The sequence below is a fragment of the Canis lupus genome, chromosome 1 (assembly GCF_003254725.2).
Source record: "Canis lupus dingo isolate Sandy chromosome 1, ASM325472v2, whole genome shotgun sequence".
NCBI lineage: Eukaryota > Metazoa > Chordata > Mammalia > Carnivora > Canidae > Canis > Canis lupus.
In genome coordinates this window covers 93,465,194-93,487,089 of record NC_064243.1, presented here as the reverse complement: position 1 = coordinate 93,487,089, position 21,896 = coordinate 93,465,194, and the positions used below count along the sequence as shown (strand labels likewise).

The window sequence follows — 21,896 nt, the reverse complement described above, 5'->3', positions numbered from 1 at the left end:
AGTTATGTATCATTCTAGAGCAAGAACAGTCATCATTTCACTAATATTAACAGTCCCTATACTATTATAAGCCCAATAAGAGTACAAGAAATACAAAAATAAAAATAGTGCCCAACTTTAAGGATCTCACAATTGTAGCAGATGACTCAGAGATGCCACTGGGGAATTACAATTCAAAAGGGTATGTGCAATGATAGTAAACCATAGGAAAAAAAGTAAAGACCATGAAAAAGAGATGAAAAAGATTCTTTGCTTGATCAAATTTTAGCAAGGCTCTTCTGAATCCTTCCCAAAAAGGCTCATACATGTTCTTCCTTGTAGACGCAAGTTTTAGCAAGAATCCTGCTAAGTCCATTTAGCATGAGTTCCCCATCTTTGACATCTAATCAAACTCCTCACCCTTGTTATCGACCAGACAATATCTGATCACTTTGGCCTGCCAACAGCAAAAATAATTTTAGAGTAGTTCACCCAGAATCCCCCCCAGATTTTGATGTCTACTTTTTTTTTTAAGATTTTATTTATTATTTATTCATGACAGACAGAGAGAGAGAGAGAGAGAGAGACAGGCAGAGGGAGAAGCAGGCTCCACGCCGAACTCCAGGATCACGCCCTGGGCCAAAGGGAGGCGCTGAACCACTGAGCCACCCAGGGATCCCTTGATGTCTACTCTTAGTAATTCCATTCACTAATGCTCCTGCCAATCTTTCTCCTTGGCTATAAAACCCTCTCTGTTCAGGCTGTATTCAGAGTCAAACTCACTTTTATACTGGAATATCTTCCCTATTACAATAGTTTATTAAGTAAAATCCATTTTCATCATTTTAACTTCTATTCAGCTCTGGTTTTAACAGAGGTAAAATAATTTATCAAGAGAGTCAAATGAAGGAAAAAGACTTCAGTAAAGGCTTCTGAAGAGGCAATGCATAAACTGAAAGCACATAAGGATTTAGCTATTCTGTGTAATTGCAGGCAGAGTTCATAAAATGTACTAGCTATGTAAACTTGTGATACTTAATCTAAGTTTATACTTCATCATCTAAAGAATAAGGACAGAAAACTGAGTTCATAGTACTTTATCCTTGAAAAGATAAAATGCAATAATATAAATAACATGCTTAGCAAAGTATATGGCATATAACGTTGGTTCAACTGTAAAGATCCCAAGAATATATCCTAACTGGGTGTCATAAACTATATAAATAGCTTTTTTTTTGTTCCCCTGAGCTAGAATGAGCTAGATCAGTATTTTTCAAAATTTAACATTCATAATTATAACAATCTGGATGGAGACTGTCTTTTGGCTTCCAGAGTTTTTGTTAAAAAGTTTGAAAAGCATAGTTTTGTTGAATAAGAAAGTTTCTTATTCACTGATTCTGGGATGAGGCCTGAGATACTGCATTTCTAACAACCTCCCAGATAGTACTAAAACATGGACCAACAGATGGATTTCACAGCATACTACATACTATAGAAGATAGGATTGGTTAACACCAAAACAAGTCAATAAAAAAATACCCAAATTGAAGCACAGAAAAACAAACAAAACAGAATGGAAAGAACTGAAGATAGTATAAAAGGCATTTAAGACATGTTAATCAGATCTAATTTACATGTAACTGAAGAAAGAATGGCCAAGCTAACAGACATTAACCTACAAATTCAGCAAGATCCAAGAGCTGGAACCAAAATAAAGACAAACAAAATAACACAGAGGTACACCACAATCAAACTGCTTCAGATGAACGACAGAAAGAAAAATCTTAAAAGTAACCAGAGCATAAAAACATATTACCTTCAAAGGAGGAGTAAAAGACTAATAGGTAGCTTTTCAACAAAAATCTTGAAGTCAAAGAATGAATATGACATCTTAAAAGCACTGAATCAAAGGGAAAGAAAGCCTGCCAAGAATTCTATACTCTGTAATATTCAAAAAGGAAAGTAAAAAGAAAAGACATTTTCAGATAAATAAAAGCTGAAGGTATCTGTCACCAGCAGGTCTGCAATGCAGAAATACTAAAAGGAGTTCTTTAGGCTGAAGGAAAATCATGACAAATGGAAGCATGAAGTATAGGAAAAAATGAAGAACAAGGAAAAGGGTAATTATAAACAATAATGACTATTTAAAGCAACAGTAATATAAGTGCCTTGTGGGGTTAATGATATCTACAGAAGTAAAACATATGATAACAATAACACCAAAAATGAAGAGAGGAAAATGGAATTAAAGTTCTGTCAAGTTCTTGAATTGTTTAGAAAATTTTAACATACTAGCTTAAGACTGTGATAAGTCAAAAGTATACACTGTGATATCTAGGGTAACCCTAAAAGAACAATACAAAAACTATAACACAAAATCTAATAAAGGAGACTTAACAAAATACAACAATCTTGAAAAAGAATGAGTTGGAAAACTAACACTTTCTGATTACATAAACTCACAACACAGCTATAGTGATACAAAGAGTATGGTACTGGCATTAAGACATATAGACCAATGAAAAACAACTGAAAATCCAGAAACAAATCCACTCATTTATGGCCAAATGATACTTTCACAAGGGTTCTGAGACTAGTGAGTGGGGAAATCATAGCCTCTTCATCAAAGGGTGCAGGGATGTGCACGTAGATATCCATTTGTTACTAGCTCTTTACACTTCATATAATATTTATGTTTCATCCCTGTTGTATCATGTATTTGATACTATTTAGCTGAGTATCATTCAGTCACAAAAGAACAATGTACTAAGTACATGGTACAACAGAGATGAACCTTACTTATAAACACTACACAAAGTAGGTGAAGTCAGTAACACAAAGTAGAAGTCAGTAACACAGGGATATTCACATGCTAAAAATGACACTGGACCTTTATACCTCAAACCAGCTGCAAAAATGAACTCAAAGTGCAGCAAAACTAAAACCATAAAACTCCTAGAAGAAACTGCAAGGACAATTTTTCATGAACTAAGATTTGGTAAAGGATTCTCAGGACACAAAAACAAAAATAAACGAGGTTTCATCAAAATTAAAAATCTTTCTTCAAAGGACACTAGCAGATCCAGAAAGTGAAAAGATAAAATACAAAATGGGAGAAAAGATTTCCAAATCATATATTTGTAAGAAATCCATATCTAGAAAATACAATTATTAACAACTCAGTAACAACAACAAACAGAAAATTTAAAAAGTAGACAAGGACAGGAACAGATATTTCTCCAAAGAAGACACACAAATTGCCAATAAGCAGTTCAAAGATACTCAAAAGAATTGATAATCAGAGGGAAAAATTCAAAACTAAAAAAGATACCATTTTATACCCATTTGAATGGATAATAATAACAAGTGTTATTAGGGATGTGGAATAATCAGAACCCTGACACACTACTGGTATGAATGTAAAATGGTGCAGCCAGCCTCTTTGGAAAACAGTCTGGTTAGTTTCTCACAAAGAATTACCATTTGACCCACAACTCCACCCCTGGGTATATACACAAATGAAATCATCTGTCCACATTGTACACAATGTTCACAGGAACATTATGCATGATAGACAAAGGCTGAAACAGTTAAAATGTCCATCAACTGATCAATGGTTAAACAATATGTGGCATTATCCATACAATAGCAAATTATTCAGCCATAAAAGAATTAAGTACTGATAGATGGTACAAATATGGATGAACTTCACAAAAATTTTAAGAATACTCTAGCATTTCTCTTTAGATTACATAAATCTTTCATCTTTTACTAAAGATTTCCAAAGGGGCGTGGGAATTACAAGCTAGCAACAAAAGGCCACATATTATATATCCCTATTATATGAAATATCTAGACAGACAAATTTACTGAGACAGAACATAAATTAGGGCATGCCTAATGCTGGAGAGGGATGAGGGGGTTTGAGAGTGATAGTCAATAAGCACACAGTTTCTTTTGGTGTGAAAAAATGTTCTAAAATTGACTGGTAATCGTAAAAACCACTGAAATGTACACTTTTTAAAAGTATGAAATGTATATGTGAATCATTTATCAATAAAGCTTTTTCAAAAAAAATACACGAGAGATACCACTTTACATCGACTAGTATGTCTATTATCAAAAAGGTAATAACAAGTGTTGATCAGGATGTAGAAAAACTGGGACCTTCACACACTGCTGGTGGAAATGTAAAAGGATGTAGATGCCCTGAAAATATTCTGGTAGTTAGGTTAAGAACAAAAGATTAAGCACAGTTACCATATGACTCAGGAATTCAACTCCTTGTCACAAAAAACACACATGGAATAATTTCACTTACATGAAATGTTCCAAAAATGTAAATTCTTAAAGATGTAAGTAGATTTGTTGTTAGGGGAGCTGAGGAACAAATGGAAAATGATTCTAATGGATAAGAGGTTTCTTTCCAGTGGTGCTGAAAAATGACATGAGAGTTGCACAACTCTGTGAATATACTAGAAATACTGAATTATTTAACAAAAGGAAGAATAAAAAGGAGAAGATGATCTCAAAAGTAGCTAAGTAAACCACCAATTACCTAACCACCTGCCAGAACAAAGTCCATCACTATTCAAAGAATACAACAAAATCCAGCAGATAACACTATAAATTACAAATTTACAATATCCAGCATCCAATAAAAAATTGTAGGCATTTTAAAAAGCAGGAAAATATGACCCATAACCAGAAGAAACATCAATCAGTAGAAGGATACCTAGAAATGACAGATGATAGAATTACCAATGAAGAAAGTTAAATCAGGTACTAGAATATATTCCATTTTGTAAAGAAGGCAGAGCAAAACATGAACATGAGGAGAAAATGGAAATTATGAAAAAGCAATCCAAATAACTTCTAGAGTAAAAACTGGAGAATAAAGATAAGTAGATGTGAAGACTTAACAATAAAAATAAAAAATTTTGGGACGCCTGGGTGGCTCAGTGGTTAAGTGCCTGCCTTTGGCCCAGGGCGTGATCCTGGAGACCTGGAATCGAGTCCCACATCGGGCTACCTGCATGGAGCCTGCTTCTCTCTCTGCCTCTCTCTGTGTGTCTCTCATAAATAAATAAATAAAATCTTTAAAAAAATAAAAATAAATAAAAATAAAAATTTTTGCCCTTGGAACCCCAAAATTCAGATATTTTTCACTCCATCCCAATAGCCCCCAAAATTCTAACTCATTCCAGCCATCAATTCAAAAGTCTGAAGTTCAAAGATTCATCTGAATAGCAACTAAATCATATTTGGGTGAGACTCAAGGTACCATTCATCTGGAAGCAAACCATTCCAGCTGTGAATCTGTGAAATCGAACAAGTTAAATGCTTCCAAAATACAATGGTAGGACAGGCATAAGATAGACATTTCTACTCCAAAAGAGCAGAAAAAAAGGACTGACAGGTCCCAAGCAAGTCTAAAAACTCAACAGGGCAAATTCCATCAGACCCAAGGCTCAAGAATGATCCTCTATGACAGGACAATCTATCTGTTTTCCAGGCCCACTGTGGCAGAGGTCTTGCCTATAAGACACACTGGCAAAATGTTTCGTCCTTGTAGCTTTACCAGAGGTGGGCCCCAAGGCTCTCAGCTGCCTAGCCCCTATGGATTTGGGAGGCTCCATCCTTTGAAATCTAGGTGGAGGGATCCCTGGGTGGCGCAGCGGTTTAGCGCCTGCCTTTGGCCCAGGGCGCGATCCTGGAGACCCGGGATCGAATCCCACGTCGGGCTCCCGGTGCATGGAGCCTGCTTCTCCCTCTGCCTATGTCTCTGCCTCTCTCTCTCTCTCTCTGTGACTATCATAAATAAATTAAAAATTAAGAAAGAAAGGAAGGAAGGAAGGGAGGGAGGGAGGGAGGGAGGGAGGGAGGGAGGGAGGGAGGCAGGGAGGAAGGAAAAGAAAAGAAAGAAAAGAAAAGAAAGAAAAGAAAGAAAAGAAAGAAAAGAAAGAAAAGAAAGAAAAGAAAGAAAGAAAGAAAGAAATCTAGGTGGAGGCAGCCATGCACCCTGGAACTGTGTACTCTCCCCTGCTGGAAACAACACACTCCATCAAAGTTTGCTGCCTGCAGCCTCTGGCGGGGCAGCTGTTGCACCAAGGACTGAGAGAGCTGCACCCAGAGCAACCAAGGAGCTCAGTGCCTGCAGGGCCCCAGCAGAGCCCTCAATGTGAAGCAGCACCAGGCAGAAAGCACCTCTCCAAGCTCTGGTAGCTCTTCCTTTGAAAGCACACTGCCACATACATATTTTTAAAAAATAAAAAATACATTACACATGTACATTGTATTAGAGTAGCATAATTGAAGTGATGACCTATTAACAAAGAGAAAATAAGATTTTTTAAAATATTTACCACAAGCTTTAGAAGCAGCAACACAAATTTCTTCTGCAACATACTCCCCAGTTGGAAACTTCAGATATTCTTCTTCAGCTTTCTCAAGAGAATGATAAAGATACACCTGTAGGAGTGGGTCTATTTGCTTCACAGAATTAGCATTTCCAGGAATATCACCATTCTGATGTATAGGAGATTCGGATGTTCCTTCCATTTCTGTCATTGTAAGGCAAGCCATTCCCATGCAGAGTTTTTTTTGTTTTTTGTTTTTTTGTTTTTTTCAGAACATTTGCCTGTTAGGAAAAAACAGTAAGTTACAAAAGAAAGTGATACTGATATGGTAAGGTATCACCTCCTATACAAAGAAGGCTTCACTGAAAGCAGTGACTTTGTTAAAATTCATTAACTGAGTAAATATCATGTACTGCTATATAGAAAGCACAGTGAGAGATACTGAGATTATAAGCTTCCTGTGGACAAGGACCATAAAACTGAAGCTTACAACCTGAGGAAACAATACAAATATGGAATATTAACAAAATAAACAAAATCAGTAACAGGCAATAGGATAAGAGATCCAGGGTAACATAAATTCTCAGTAAATGAATTACTATGACAATTGCTTATTGGTATCTGGAGGGGGTAATAACATTTCAAACTGGATTTAAACTGATGAGTTTTATTAGAGGAGGTCATATTTAAAACTGATTCTGTACAACAGACTGGATTTATGTGAATGAAAGACGAACAACATTCCAGGAGAGTAAAACTGTGCTGAGAAGTAGGAAGGTAAAAAGATCTACTCTAATTTATTGGGCTGAAGTACAATATTTGAGAAGTTATACCATTTAGGAAACAATTAAAAATACAGATATTTGTGGTAAGACTGAAATTACATACTCAAAATACATTTTTCCTTCTTGCTTGATAGGGCCCAATTTTGTCGGGGAGAGCAACATACCCCTAAAGAACTGTTATTTCCCCACAGATGCATAACCACCTGAACCAGTTTCAACAAATGACATTTAAGTGGAAGTTGCTGGATGGTACCTTCCAGGAACAGTCCTTAAAAGGAAGCTGACTTGGCTTCCTTTTTGCTTTTCCCCCTTCACTTTCTTCTTACCTGCCTCTAAACATAAATACAGGGTAGGGCAGTCACTTTAAAACCATGAAGAAGGGATCACTGGGTGGCTCAGTGGTTTGGAGCCTGCCTTCGGCCCAGGGCGTGATCCTGGGGTCCTGTGATCGGGACCCACATCGGGCTCCCTGCGTGGAGCCTGCTTCTCCCTCTACCTGTGTCTCTGCCTCTCTCTCTAATGAATAAATAAAATCTATAAGTAAATAAACAAACAATCAAACCATGAAGCCAACTAGGAAGGAAATGTGAAAAGAATAAAACACCGGGCAAACTTAAGCATCTGAATCAATATCCAGAATCATCTACCTACCACCAAACATATTATTTGTAAATCAATGTAATCCTAATTGCTACGGTATAGTATTAAGAATAGTCTGAATGTCAGATCAAAGAATTTAAGGGGCATCCAACTGGCTCAGTCGGTAGAACATGCAACTTTTAATCTCAGGGTCCTGAGTTCAAGCCCCACATTGGGCATGGAGCCTACTTAAAAATAAATCAGATCAAATAATTTAAACTTTATCTTACAGTCAATGATGAATTAAGAAGTTGAAATGAAACCAGTTAGAAAGCTACTACCATAGTCTAGGTAGTAGTAAGATCCTGAACTGAAACCACAACAGTTGAATGACGAATGGTAATATAACAGCAAGAATCCATGCAATCTGGTAACTAACAGAATACAGAGAAGCTGGGAGTCCAGTTATGGGATGAAGAAGTCACAAGAATAAAAGGCATAGCACAGGGAATATAGTCAGTGATATTGTGATAGTGTACAATAGTGTAATAGTGTTGAAGGTCAGACCTGTGATGAGCACAGCATAAGGTATAAGAGATGCTAAATCACTATGCGGTACACCTGATACTAATGCAACACTGTGTCAACTACATTCAAATTTTTAAAAAGTGTTTTTAAAGCCAGAAATAAAAGATGGTGGGAGGATTCCAGGTTTGAGAGATCTATAATACCATTAATGGAAATAAGGAAATGAAGACTCTGCCCTTTGACAATGAAACAGAAGGAGAATAAGGACTGCTGCTTTACACATTTTTGTTCAGAAATGGAAGTAGGGCAATTCACCAGATCTAGCTAGCATCTAAAACATGAGATTGACATTTGAAAGACCTAAAAATCTGACAAGCTTTCCCACAGATGTACTCATTTATAACATGAGCAGAGTCATATAAAGGGAAAAGCAGAAAATAATAGCAAGTACACACATACAGCAATTACCGAGTGCCAAGCACTATACCAAGTACAGACATTAAAGGGGGTAAAAACGATGATTAAGTGAAGTGCAAGGTGAAATTCACCTGTATCTAACTTCAAGGACCTTACTATACTAGAGAAAATACTAGAGTTAATATTTAGTTCTTCGTATAACAGGGGACTTCCAGTGAGTAGAGAAACAAGAAACAGGCAGTTGTTAAAACCACAAGATTTTTTTTTAACTTTAATTTTTATTTTTATTCATGACAGACACAGAGAGAGAAAGAGGCAGAGACACAGGCAGAGAAAGATGCAGGCTCCACGCAGGGAGCCCAACATGGGACTCGATCCCGGATCTCCAGGATCATGCCCTGGGCCGAAGGCAGCACCAAACTGCTGGGCCACCAGGGCTGCCCAGAACCACAAGATTTTTAAAGTTCACCTGCAACTGGATACAGAAATTTAAATAACTGAAATTTGTTTTCAAAAATACAAAATTTAAAAAAATTTCTTGTAATTATCACAGTCTCTTTTTTACCTAATTATAGGAAGTCATGTAAAATGAACTCTTAGCCATTAAGGGGCAAATCTGCAAAAATTTCGTCAATTTGTTGTCGATCCTAGCTTTCCTTCTGAACTTTTTTCTGCTGAAATGTGTCTTTTAGAAGATCTTTCAGTGAGGCCTTAGTGATTTTTAAGTTGTAGCCTTTATTTGAAAAAAAAATTTTTACCACTATATTGAGATACAATTGACAAAACTGTAAGATACTTAGAGTATACAACATGATGATATACATTGTTCACATTGTGAAATGATTACCCATCATTGAGTCAGCACTTCCGTCACTTCCCGAAACTACTTTTTTCCAATGAGGACGTTTAACTTCTATTCTCTTAGAAAATATCAATTATACAATATAATGTTCACAACTATAGTCATCATATTAGATCTTCAAAACTTATCTACCTTATAAGCAAGAAATCTGTAGCCTTTAATCAATTTCCCCCAAATCCCAGCCCCCAGCAAGACTTTTCTACCATCTGTTTTAGAGTTAGTTTTTTTTTAATTGCAAATGTAAGTGGTACCATACAATATTTATCATTCCAACTGCTTCACTTGCCCCTGAGGTTTTTCCATGCTGTTGCAAATAATACGTATTCCTTTTTAAAGGCTGAATAATATTCCTGTGTGTGTGTGTGTGTGTGTGTGTGTGTGTGTGTACACACACACATATTTACTCCTTCCTGATCTGGATGCTTTTGATATCCTATACAAACCCATACAATAACAATTACAAACTCCAGAACAAACTATCCTAAAAAACACTGAAGACATTGGCAAGTGAACAAAAGCAGACAGCAACTGGAGGAGATGTGACCCTTGACAGAAAGAAAAACACTTAATGAAGACTGCCCTTTGATAATGAAATGGAAGGAGAATAAAGACTGCTGCTTTACACATTTTTGAATGAGGTCCACATTTATCCATCTTTTATTCTGAGGGAACTAAAAAGTCTCTGTAGTGCCCAAGTGATTAGTGGAAAAGAGGACAGAGCTCTTATTTAAAAGACTGTAGTCTTACTGGCTGGAAGAATCAAGGAAAAAACTTTGGAGATGCTAAACAGATAGAAATTGAAGGCAGACTCCTGGGAAAAAAGCGAGAATCAAGAGGCTGACTCTTGAACTCTCATGTATAGGATGAAAATCTAAAAAGTCCAGGGAGAGGCATTACCTGGAAATCTAAAAGATGTAAGAGATTTCATTAGCTACCTGGTGCTGGAGAATCCGTTTGGGTGCAGAAGGAACTGGTAAATACCTCAGGCTTTTCACTGCAACTCCAGAAAAGCCACATTTGAGGAATAAGAGCCACATATCAAAAAGAAGGGCAAACTGGACTAGATAGTTCTAACAAAGCCTAACACCAAGCCTTCACAGGATATCAAGGTGAACCACCTGCTAGAACAAACTTTACACTTTGAAGAAAGACTAAAATCCACACTATCCAGAGTTTATACAAGATATCCACAAGACACAACAACCAACTGAAACTTAATATAAAAGAAACAAGTGGGATCCCTGGGTGGCGCAGCGGTTTGGCGCCTGCCTTTGGCCCAGGGCGCGATCCTGGAGACCCGGGATCGAATCCCACATCAGGCTCCTGGTGCATGGAGCCTGCTTCTCCCTCTGCCTGTGACTCTGCCTCTCTCTCTCTCTCTCTGTGACTATCATAAATAAATAAAAATTAAAAAAAAAAAAAAGAAACGTGATGTAGAGTCAAGAGATAAAATATGTAGAAATGGACTGATAGCAAACTCAATTGGAATTTATTTTATAAAATATGTTTATATAATATACATGTAAAAGAATCTACATTAAAAGATAAATGGATGAAGACATAGAAACCATATGACCTCTACAATATTGGGCAATCTTACACATGTGAACAAGACAGAAGAAATATTTGGAAAAATATTCACTAAATTTTTTTCTAAATTTGAGAACTTCAAACCACGAATACAAATAGTTCGTGTAGCCCCAATTCATAAAAATCCATAGCTAGTCATATCATAATCAAATTACTAAAAATCAAAGTGAAAATCTTAAAGGTAGCCACATACATACAGGAGAGCCAAGATAAGACTTAACAACTGACATCTCTTCAGATATAATGGAGGCTGGAAGACTACAATAGGCTGCTGGGAAGGAAAAGGAGCTGTTTATCCCTAAAATTCTATAGTCCACAAAAATAGCCTTTAAAATTCAGGCTAAACAGGGGATCCCTGGGTGGCGCAGTGGTTTAGCGCCTGCCTTTGGCCCAGGGCACAATCCTAGAGACCCGGGATCGAGTCCCACATCGGGCTCCCGGTGCATGGAGCCTGCTTCTCCCTCTGCCTATGTTTCTGCCTCTCTCTCTCTCTCTGTGACTATCATAAATAAATAAAATTTTTAAAAAAAGATTTAAAATTCAGGCTAAACAAATGCATTTTAAGATAAATGGATGCTGAGAGAAAAGACCTCACAAAAAAAAATAGAAAAAAACTTTAAGAAATGCTAAAAAAAAAAAAAAAAAAAAAACAATTCTCTGGATTACAGATGCAAATCAGATTTGTAGAATGGAATGAAGAACTCAAAAAATAGTAAATATGTAGGTAACTATAACATTCTATTTTTCTTTCCTTAAATTCTTTGAGACAATTAACAATTGTTTTTAAAAGCATATTAACAATGTACAGTGAAATTCATAATATATGAAAAAGAGGACAAAAGTTAAAAGGATAGAAAAGAGTAAAATAAAAAGTATATGTGAATAAAGTCAGGGCTTGGAAAAGTAAGAAACAGTGCTATCAGCAAAATCAGAAACTTCAAAGAACTGACGAAAAATTAAAAGTAGACAGGAACAGATGACAGTCAGCAGAATGGAAGAAATAAAAAAACTCTAAAATACACACAGAGGGATGCCTGGGTGGCTCAGTGCATGATCCCAGTCCGGGGATCAAGTCCTGCATCGGGCTCCCAGTGAGGAGCCTGCTTCTCCCTCTGCCTGTGTCTCTCATGAATAAATAAATAAAAATCTTTTAAAATAAAAATAAAAAGTAATAATAAAACAAAATACACAAAATAAGGCATTAACAAGCATTAAAAATAGTTGTCTGCAAACATGCAAACACATACAAAAAGCATAAATATGCCATGATAATAAAGGATCATCATATATTGGGGGTAAAGGAAGAAAGCATAAAAGAGGGCAAAAATGATCAGCAAAACCGCTGACTCCAGAAGAAACAAAGATAATACAGGAAAGAGAGTGTTTTTAAAAATTCTCCTTGGCATCCTCAGAGAGATTCAGAATATTTTGAAAACATAAAGCATCATTAGAGGATCATTAAAAAGTAGAGAACTACAAAATAATAAGAACAATTCAATGAAAACACAGAATACAACTGAAGAGATCAAATAATTTGGAAGACAAATTCAAGACAAATTCTCGGTTTCCTAGATTAAGAGAGAGAAATATGGGCAGAAAACTAAAAAATAGGGGGTAATAATCTAGGAAGTCTAACTCTGAGAGCTCTAGATGAGAAAAAGAGAATATAGACAAGAAAAAAACATTTAAAAATAAAAGAAGAAATTTCATTGGTGTTAAAGATGCCTAGGTTCACAGTAAAAGAATCTTCTGAGAGGAGAAAAGTTAAGTTTTAAAAAGACTTACTTACACAGATAAAAATACAGTCAAAACACCAAATATAACACAGAAACTCTAAAAGAGTTCAAATTTTAACTCTTAAGTACTCAGAGCTTCCACCTATACATGTAAAATATAGCTGATGAAAACACTAAGATTGGTCTATCTTTAAACTCATGAACTCTAAGTGGAAATAGACCTTTAGTGCTGCTCATCTATAATCTTTTATTTCCTTATACCAACTACTCTCCCATTTTCCTAAACAACTATCTCACACCTTACCTTTTCTCCTCTATCACCAGAACTGCCACTCCAACTCTTTCCACTTCCTATATCTCACTGAAAAATTAAACCAAAAGAGAACACTAACACATCCTTTTCAAATCACCTGAAATATTCCTAAAAGTAAACCCACATGTGACACCATAAAGCAATTGTCAACAAATACTAAAGGAATATATTCAAAATATGAACAATGAAGCAAATCAACTATTTTTTCTATTTAAGACTCATAATGTTGACTTAATGTATACACTATGATTAGTTTATGTGATTCTTAAAAAACTGAAGAAATAACACTGAGATCACATAAAAATGACTGACTTTTATGTTTGTTTATTCTCTAAATCAACAGTCTTCACAATTTGATGAAAATTCATTAAGAAGTACATTTAATTGCAAAATAAGACATATGATACTCAGTAATATTCAATATTCTGTAAATTCATGCTATTCTCAATAACTTCAACCAAAAAGAAAAAATATATTGAAAAATACAATGTTCTGCATGTGAATTGATGGCACTTAAATTAAAAATTTCTTATGGAAACTATGAACACTGATAAAAGTATCATAACATGCACTTATTGTACAGTATGTTCTCTTAACACAATGTGATTAAATTAAAAATCAGGGCAGCCCCGGTGGCACAGCGGTTTAGCGCCGCCTGCGGCCTGGGGCGTGATCCTGGAGACCCTGGATCGAGTTCCATGTCAGGCTCTCTGTATGGTGCCTGCTTCTCCCTCTGCCTGTGTCTCTGCCTCCCTCTCTGTCTCCATGAATAAATAAATAAAATCTTTAAAAAATAATAATAATTAATTAATTAAAAATCAGTAAGATAAAAATGATTAGAAAATCCCCAGATATATTCAGAAATTTAGTGACATACTTTTATTTTTTTAAAGATTTATTTATTTATTTGAGAGAGGGCAGGGGAGGGGCAGAGGGAGAGAGAGAATATCAAGCAGACTCCTCACTGAACACAGAGGATGCAAGGCTTGATCTCATGACCCTGAGATCATGACCTGAGTTAAAACCGAGAGTCAGATGCTTAACCAACTGAGTCACCCAGGTGCCCCAGCAACATACTTTTAAATAACAACAGTGCAAAAAAGAAATCAGAAAATATTTTAAGTTAAATGATAAAAATATGAAAGAAATGCAGAAGTGTTTATTTACTAGGATATTTAGTCTTAAATTTTTATGTGAGAAAAGAAATAAAGACTAAACAAAATTACAGGATGAGTTTTCATACCAAGAAACTAGGAAAAGAACAACAAATTAAGCTAAGGGCCATAAGGAAAAATATTTAAGAGCAGAAACCAGTGAGGAAAAAAGAAAAAAACAAAGTTGGCTTTTAAAAAGCATTAATAAAATTGATAAAACACTAAAAATAACTGATTTTTTAAAAAGAGAAAACATAAATGACCAATACAAAGAACTAGAAAGTAAACATCATTACCAGAGCTCCCAATATTAAAAATATGTTAATATAGAAATATCCTCCAATAAATTTGAAACTTTTGAGAAAATGAATGTTTTCTGAAAAACACAACTTATCAAAACAAAGGAAGAAAAGTTTAAAGTTAAACTTGTCTCCTCTCAGAAAATTCCTTATCAAAACAAAGATAATTTCAAAATTTTAATATTTACTAAAATATTGAATATAGAACTTAAAACTTTTCCACAAAGAAAATTCAATGCCCACTGACTTGTGAATTTCTCCAAACATCGGCAAGAAAAAAAATAAAGAACTTACACAAATTATTTCAGTAAACAGAAATTAGAAAACACTTCTCCACATATTTTAACAGTACAAACATATGCCAAAATAAGGTTGTGACAAAAAAATTATATGTAAATATCTCTAATAAACAAATATGAAAAAAATAATAAAATACTAGCAAGTTGAATCTAGTAATATTTTAAAAGACTAACAAATCTGGACTGGGTTCATGTGTCACAGAAATACAAAGTTATTTTAACATTCAAAAATCAATCAACAGAATTTAACAATTAGAACATATGAGAAAAGTAATATATGACCACTTCAATAAATGTAGAAACTGACTCCAATAAAATTCAACAATGGTTTGTGATTAGAAACTCTCAGCTAAACTAGCTATAAAAGCAAACTTCTTCATTCTGATAAAAACTATGAAAGATCTTGAATTAAAATACTTAGTGGTAAAATACTGATCTCATTCTTCTTGAATTAAAAAAATTAGTAAGTATGTCTAAAATCATGATTTCCACTCAACATTTTAGTGGACATCCTGGTCAGCACAACAAAGCAAGAAAAGGAAATAAAAGGTATAATAATTAGGAGAAAGTAAAAATGTCATAGTCACAGATGGTATGACTATACATGTAGAAAAATTTAATAATTACTAAGTGAATTTAGCAAGAATAGTACACACAAAATCAATATACAAAACTTGATTTCCTTATACCAGAAACAATTTAAAAAGTCAAGATTAAAAACAGTATCCTTAACAATAGTAACAAAGAGTAAATATTGAGGAATAAGTCTATAGAAATACCTGTAAGAATAAAAACTATACAACATTGCTAGAAAAAATAAAGGCCAGACATTGGAAAGCTCTATTATTCAATTATCAACTTCTCTCTAAATTGACCTATAGATTCAACACAGTCTCAATTAAAATCTTAGCAGCTACGGGAATTTACAAATTAATATCTACATGGAAAACAAAGGATTACAAGAGCCAAAACAATCTAGAAGAGCTAAGTTGGAGGATTTACATTACCAGACATCAAGATTCACTATGAAGTCAGAGTAAGTCAGTCAAGTTGGTATTCGTTTAAGTACAGAAAAACAGACCAAAGGAACAAATAAAGTTGAAAAAAATATCCTCACATAAGGTAACCTATCTTAGATGTATCAACTACATTTTGGTGAAGAAATATTGGCCTTTTTAATAAATGTTTCTCAGTCAAATGACTGTTAAATGATAAGGGAGAAAAACCCTGATCTCCAACTTATACCATACAAAGATATAAATTTAAGCTGGATAACCGAACAATATGTAAAAAGTCGTATAAAAAAAAATTCAAGGAAAAAAGGAGTATCATCTTCATGACATCTCTTAAAACAGGATATTAAGAAACTACAATAAATATTTACATATTAGACTTCTTATACACATGTAATAATAGTTTCATGTCACAGGAAGCAAAAAGATATAGGCAAAAAAAACTATAATACCTAGAAACTTTAATACTCCTGTAGGAATTAACAAAAATAAAAGATTAAAAAAATAAGAATTCAAAAAATAAAAATAAAAAATAAGAATTCTGAAGACTTGAACATCATTAACCAATTAAACATTTACAGCATACTTTACCCAACAAATGTGGAATGTAGATCCTCTTCAAGGGCACATGGAATATTCACTAAGTTGTATCATACGCCTGTCTAGTCTATAAATTAAGGTTAGTGAATTCGAAGAGATTAAATTTGAAAAGCCTGAATTTATGAGGATTATGTTCTTGAAAAGGGTAATATATTGATGAAAGAAATTGAAAACAAAAATAGACATTTTGTTCATAAGTTGGAAGAATTATTAATGTGAAAATGTACATATTACCCAAAGGAATCTACAGATTCAATGCAATCCTCATCATAATACCAAAGGCATTTTTCACAGAATTAGAACAAAGAATCCTACCAATTTATATGGAACAACAAAAGACCCCCAAATAACCAAAGAAATCTTGAGAAAGAAGAACAAAGCTGGAGGTATCACTTTCCTAGGTTTCACATTACACTACAAAGCTATAATAAAGCAGCATGGTAGTGGTATGAAAACAGACACAAACAGATCAATGGAACAAAACAGAGAGGGATGCCTGGGTGGCTCAGCGGTTGAGCGTCTGCCTTTGGCTCAAGGCGTGATCCCAAAGTCCCGGGACTGAGTCCCACATCAGGCTTCCTGCATGGAGCCTGCTTCTCCCTCTGCCTATGTCTCTGCCTGTCTCATGAATAAATAAATAAAATCTTAAAAAAAAAAAAAAAAAAAAAGAATAAAACAGGCCAGAAATAAACCCACACATATAGGGTCAATTAGCCTATGACAAAGAAGGCAAGAATATATAATGGAGAAAGACAGTTTCTTTAATAATTGGTGCTGAGAAAACTAATTAGCTACATGTAAATAAATGAAACTGGACCACTATCTTACACCATATATAAAAATAAATTCAAAATGGGGTAATAACTTGAATGTAAGACCTGAAATCATAAAATAGAAGAAAACACAGGCTGTAAGCTCTTTGTGAAAAAACATTTGCCAGAGAAGACATTCAGACAGCCAACAGGAACATGAAAAGACACAGAACACCACTAGTTATCAGGGAAATGCAAAGCAAAACACATATATTACATCACACCTATGAGACTGGTTATTATCAAAAAGACAAAAAGTAAGTGTTGGTAAGGATGTGGAGAAAAGGGAACCTCTGCACGTTGTTGGTGGGAATGCAAACTGGTATAGTCACTGTTTTCCACAGTGGCTGTTTCAATTTACATATAAATTTAGTAAGTTAAAACAATAAAGTAGAGGGTTCCTTTGCCAACATCTGTTTCTTGTGTTGTTTTTAGCTATTCTGATAGGTAAGGTGATAACCTCATTGTAGTTTTGATTTGCATTTCCCTGATGATAGGTAATGTTGAGCATCTGTTCATCTATTGGCTGTCTGTATGCCTTCTTGGGAGAAATGTCTGTTCATGTCTTCTTCCCATTTTTTAACTGGGTTATTTGATTTTGGGGTGTTGGTTGGTTCTTTACATATTTTGGATACTAACCCCTCATCAGATATTTCATTTGCAAATATCTTCTCCCATTCAGTAGGTTGCCTTTTTGTTTCATTGACTATCTCCCTTGCTGTGCAGAAGCTTTGTATTTTGAGGTAGTCCCAATAGTTTATTTTTATTTCCCTTGCTTCAGGAAACATATATAGAAAAATGCTGCTATGGCTAATGTCAGAAAAATTACAGCTTGTGCTCTTTTCAAGGATTTTTATGGTTTCATTAAAAACATAAAATCCATTTTATGTTTAATCCATTTTCAGTTCACTTTTGTGTATAGTAAAAGCGGTTCAGTTTCATTCTTTTGCATGTAATTGTCCAGTTTTCCCAACACCATCTGTTGAAGACACTTTCCATCGTATTTCTTTCCTCCTTTGTCAGATTAATTGACATATAATTGTGGGTTTATTGTTTATTTCTGGGTTTTCTGTTTTATTCCATTGACCTATATGTCTATTTTCATGCCAGTACCATACTGTTCTCATTACTATGGCTTTCTAGTATAGTTTGAAATCTGGGAGAGGGATACCTCTAGCTTTGTTCTTTTTCAATATTGCTTTGGCTATTCTGTGGTTCCATACAAATTTTAGAATTGTTCCAGTTCTGTGAAAAATGCTGTTGGTTGGGATTGCATTAAATCTACATATTGCTTTGGGTAGTACAGACATTTTAACAATATTTATTCTTCTAATCCAGTAACATGAAATAGCTTTCTCTGCATCATTTCAACTTCTTTCATCAGTGTTTTAGTTTTCAGAGTACAGACCCTTCACCTCTTTGGGTAAGTTTATTTCTGGGTATTTTGCTAGTTTTGGTACAATTGTAAATGGGATTTTTTTTTCTTTTTTTTTAATTTATGATAGAGAGAGAAAGAGAGAGGCAGAGACACAGGCAGAGGAGGAACAGGCTCCATGCAGGGAGCCCGAGGCGAGACTCGATACTGGGACTCCAGGATCGCGCCCTGGGCCAAAGGCAGGCACTAAACCGCTGAGCCACCCAGGGATCCCCGGATTTATTTTTCTTAATTTCACTTACTGCTGCTACATTAGTAGCATATAGAAATAGATTTCTGTACATTGATTTTGTGTCCTGCAACTTTACTGAATTCATTTATCAGTTCTAGTAGTTTTTGGTGACGTCTAGTTTTTGGTGGCATTCCTTACCAATCTGGGTGCCTTTTATTTCTTTATGTTGTTTAACTGCTATGGCTAGGACTTCTAGTGGCTAGGTGTTCCAGTACTATGCTAAATAAGAGTGGTGAGAGTGGACATCCTGGTCTTATTCCTGACCTAAAGGGAAAAACTGTTTTTCACCACTGTAGATGATGTTGGCTGTTTTTCATAAAAGGCCTTTATTATGTTGAGGTATGTTCCCGCTAGACCTATTTTACAGGAAGTTTTTATCATGAATGAATGTTATACTTTGTCAAATGCTTTCTATTGAAATGATCATACAGTTTTTATCCTTTCTCTTACTGAGGTGATGTACCACACGGGCTGTTCTGTAAAAATTTTACCACCCTTGCACCCTGTTTAGACACAGGGTATAATTTTTCCAATGTATTGCTGGACTTGGTTTGCTAATATTTTTTGCATCTATATTCATGAGAGATATTGGCCTATAGTTCTTTTTTATTTATTTATTTATTTATTTGTGATGTCTTTATCTGGTCTTGGAATCAAGGTGATACGGGTCTCACAGAATGAATTTAGTTTTCCTGCCTCTTCTGTTTTTTGGAATAGTGTGACAACAATAGGCATTAACTCTAAATATTTGGCAGAATGTGCCTGTAAAGTCCTCTGGTCCTGGGCATTTTTTCTGGTGTGGGGGGGTGGGGTTAGTTTTTTTATTATGGATTCAATTTCATTGCTGGTAATTAGTCTGTTCAAATTTTCTATTTCTTCCTGCTTTGGTTTTGGTAAGTTATAAGTTTCTAGGAATTTATCCATTTCTCCTAGGTTATCCAATTTATTGGCATATAGGTTTTCATAATATTCCGTTAACAACTGTCTGTATTTCTGTGGTATTGGTTGTTTTGTTTTGGTTTTTTTGGTGGATAAATACAGGTTTAATGATCCATTGTTCTTCACGTAGATGGCTACAGAGACTTTACAATCCCAAGATATACAACCACGCAACACAGACCAATCAGCCAATTCTAAAATAAACTTGGCTTCTTACAACTATCCTGTAAACAATGCAGCCCTTCTTCCACCCAAAATGACCTTCATCTTGCATGAAAAGTTATTATAGGGGAACCAGAAACCTACTTTTGTGGCCAGAAAGTAAAAACCAAAGGAAAAAATAGTAATTTAGAGGTTAGCTGGGGAAAGCAGGATATCTGGTGCCCTTCACTGTGCTGCTTTGCTCTTTGACTCCTACTTTTTTCTCCCTCTTCTTCAGCCCATCCATGTTAGTTCTCAGTAGGTTCCAGTAAGCCTGATAAAGCCTCTAATACCATAGGACATGTGTATCCATCCAAAACTTGTTCACTTCTTTGGAGCTTACCATAGTGCTGATCTTTTTCCCATCAGTAGGTCTTAACAGACACTTGTCTGAGGGCTCAAAGCTCTCTACAGCACCTTTCCTTGGAGTGGGTTTAGTTCAACCATCTTACTTCTTCAGGGTGATGAACACACTGTCCAACGACCCACACTTCTGGAAAAGTCTAGTCAGCTCCATCAGGAACTGCTCACGCTCCAGCAGCACCACTGTGGTACTGCTAGCTCACTTATGTCAGTATCTTCTCCACTACTTTCAGGTTTTTTTTCTTTATTGATATTTTTTGCCATTTACTTGTGTCTTGGTGTAGACTTCCTTGGGTTGAATTGGAGGAGTGGGGGGGGGGGGGTCTCTGTGCCTCCTGGATCTGGATACCTGTTTCCCTCCTCCAAGTAGGGAAGTTTAATAAGCAAGTTCATAGCAATACAAGCCTAACTCAAGAAGCAAGAAAAATATCAAATAACTTAACCATAAACCTAAGGGAGCTAGTAAAAGAACAAACAAAACCTAAACCCAGCATAAGATAACAAAGATTACAGCAGAAATAAATTATACAGAAAGTAAAAAAATAGAACAGATCAATGAAACCAGGGCTGATTCTTTAAAAGGTCAACAAAATCAATAAACTATCTCAGAAAACAGGGATTAAATACATTTCAAAAACCACGGAAATACAAGCAACCTTTAAAAGAACTATTCAGGGGATCCCTGGGTGGCTCAGCGGTTTAGTGCCTGCCTTCGGCCCAGGGCGCAATCCTGGAGACCCGGGATCGAGTCCCACGTCAGGCTCCCAGCATGGAACCTGCTTCTCCCTCCTCCTGTGTCTCTGCCTCTCTCTATGTCTATCATAAATAAATAAATAAATCTTAAAAAAATAAATAAAAGAACTATTCAGTATTTGATGCAAAAATACACTAACTTCTCACTAAAGCAGGAATAATGACATATCTTTGGTGACTTCAAGATGAGTGACTGCACACCACAGGTTCTTGCCCCAGATCTCAAAGAGCTAACTAGAAGGAGGCATTCTGCTTCCTCAATAGTGCCTTAACATTTTAAAGGCACTGCTAACTATGAAAGAGAAGGTCTTTTACTTCCAGCCATCCCAGGGCTATTTGTACACACTGTTACTTCTGGAATACTTTAAGGACCTTTGTTCCTCTACACTAAAATTGTGTTCCCCAACAGATCTGTCAATAAAAAAAAAAAAAAAAACTGATATCTACTTATACTCACTCACCTGCCATTTCTCTTTTTCCAATTTGTAACTACATTCTGGAAAGTGACATTATCAAATGAGCTCTCTCAAACTTCAACACTAGTGATGGGCTAGGCACTATTCCAGATGCTAAGGATATAGCAGTTGACATAACAGAGGGTTTGCTTCCTTGTCTCTAACATTTCAGCAATTCAGTTTGCAAACACAA

At 35.4% G+C, this 21,896-nt stretch overlaps 1 protein-coding gene across 7 annotated transcripts in view; it reads right to left on the bottom strand.

Moving 5' to 3' along the window:
• JAK2 (Janus kinase 2) overlaps nucleotides 1-21,896 on the bottom strand; it is a 118,316-nt gene that overhangs the window by 64,304 nt on the left and 32,116 nt on the right. For 3 of the 7 annotated variants that reach the window (XM_049092831.1, XM_025423506.3, XM_049092829.1), the window contains one exon: nucleotides 6,345-6,619. The exons of the other annotated variants lie outside the window; for them this stretch is intronic. In XM_049092831.1, the coding sequence (XP_048948788.1) occupies nucleotides 6,345-6,570 (226 nt within the window). In that variant the 5' untranslated portion in view covers nucleotides 6,571-6,619. The remainder of the gene's footprint in view (nucleotides 1-6,344; nucleotides 6,620-21,896) is intronic. 7 annotated transcript variants of the gene reach the window in all.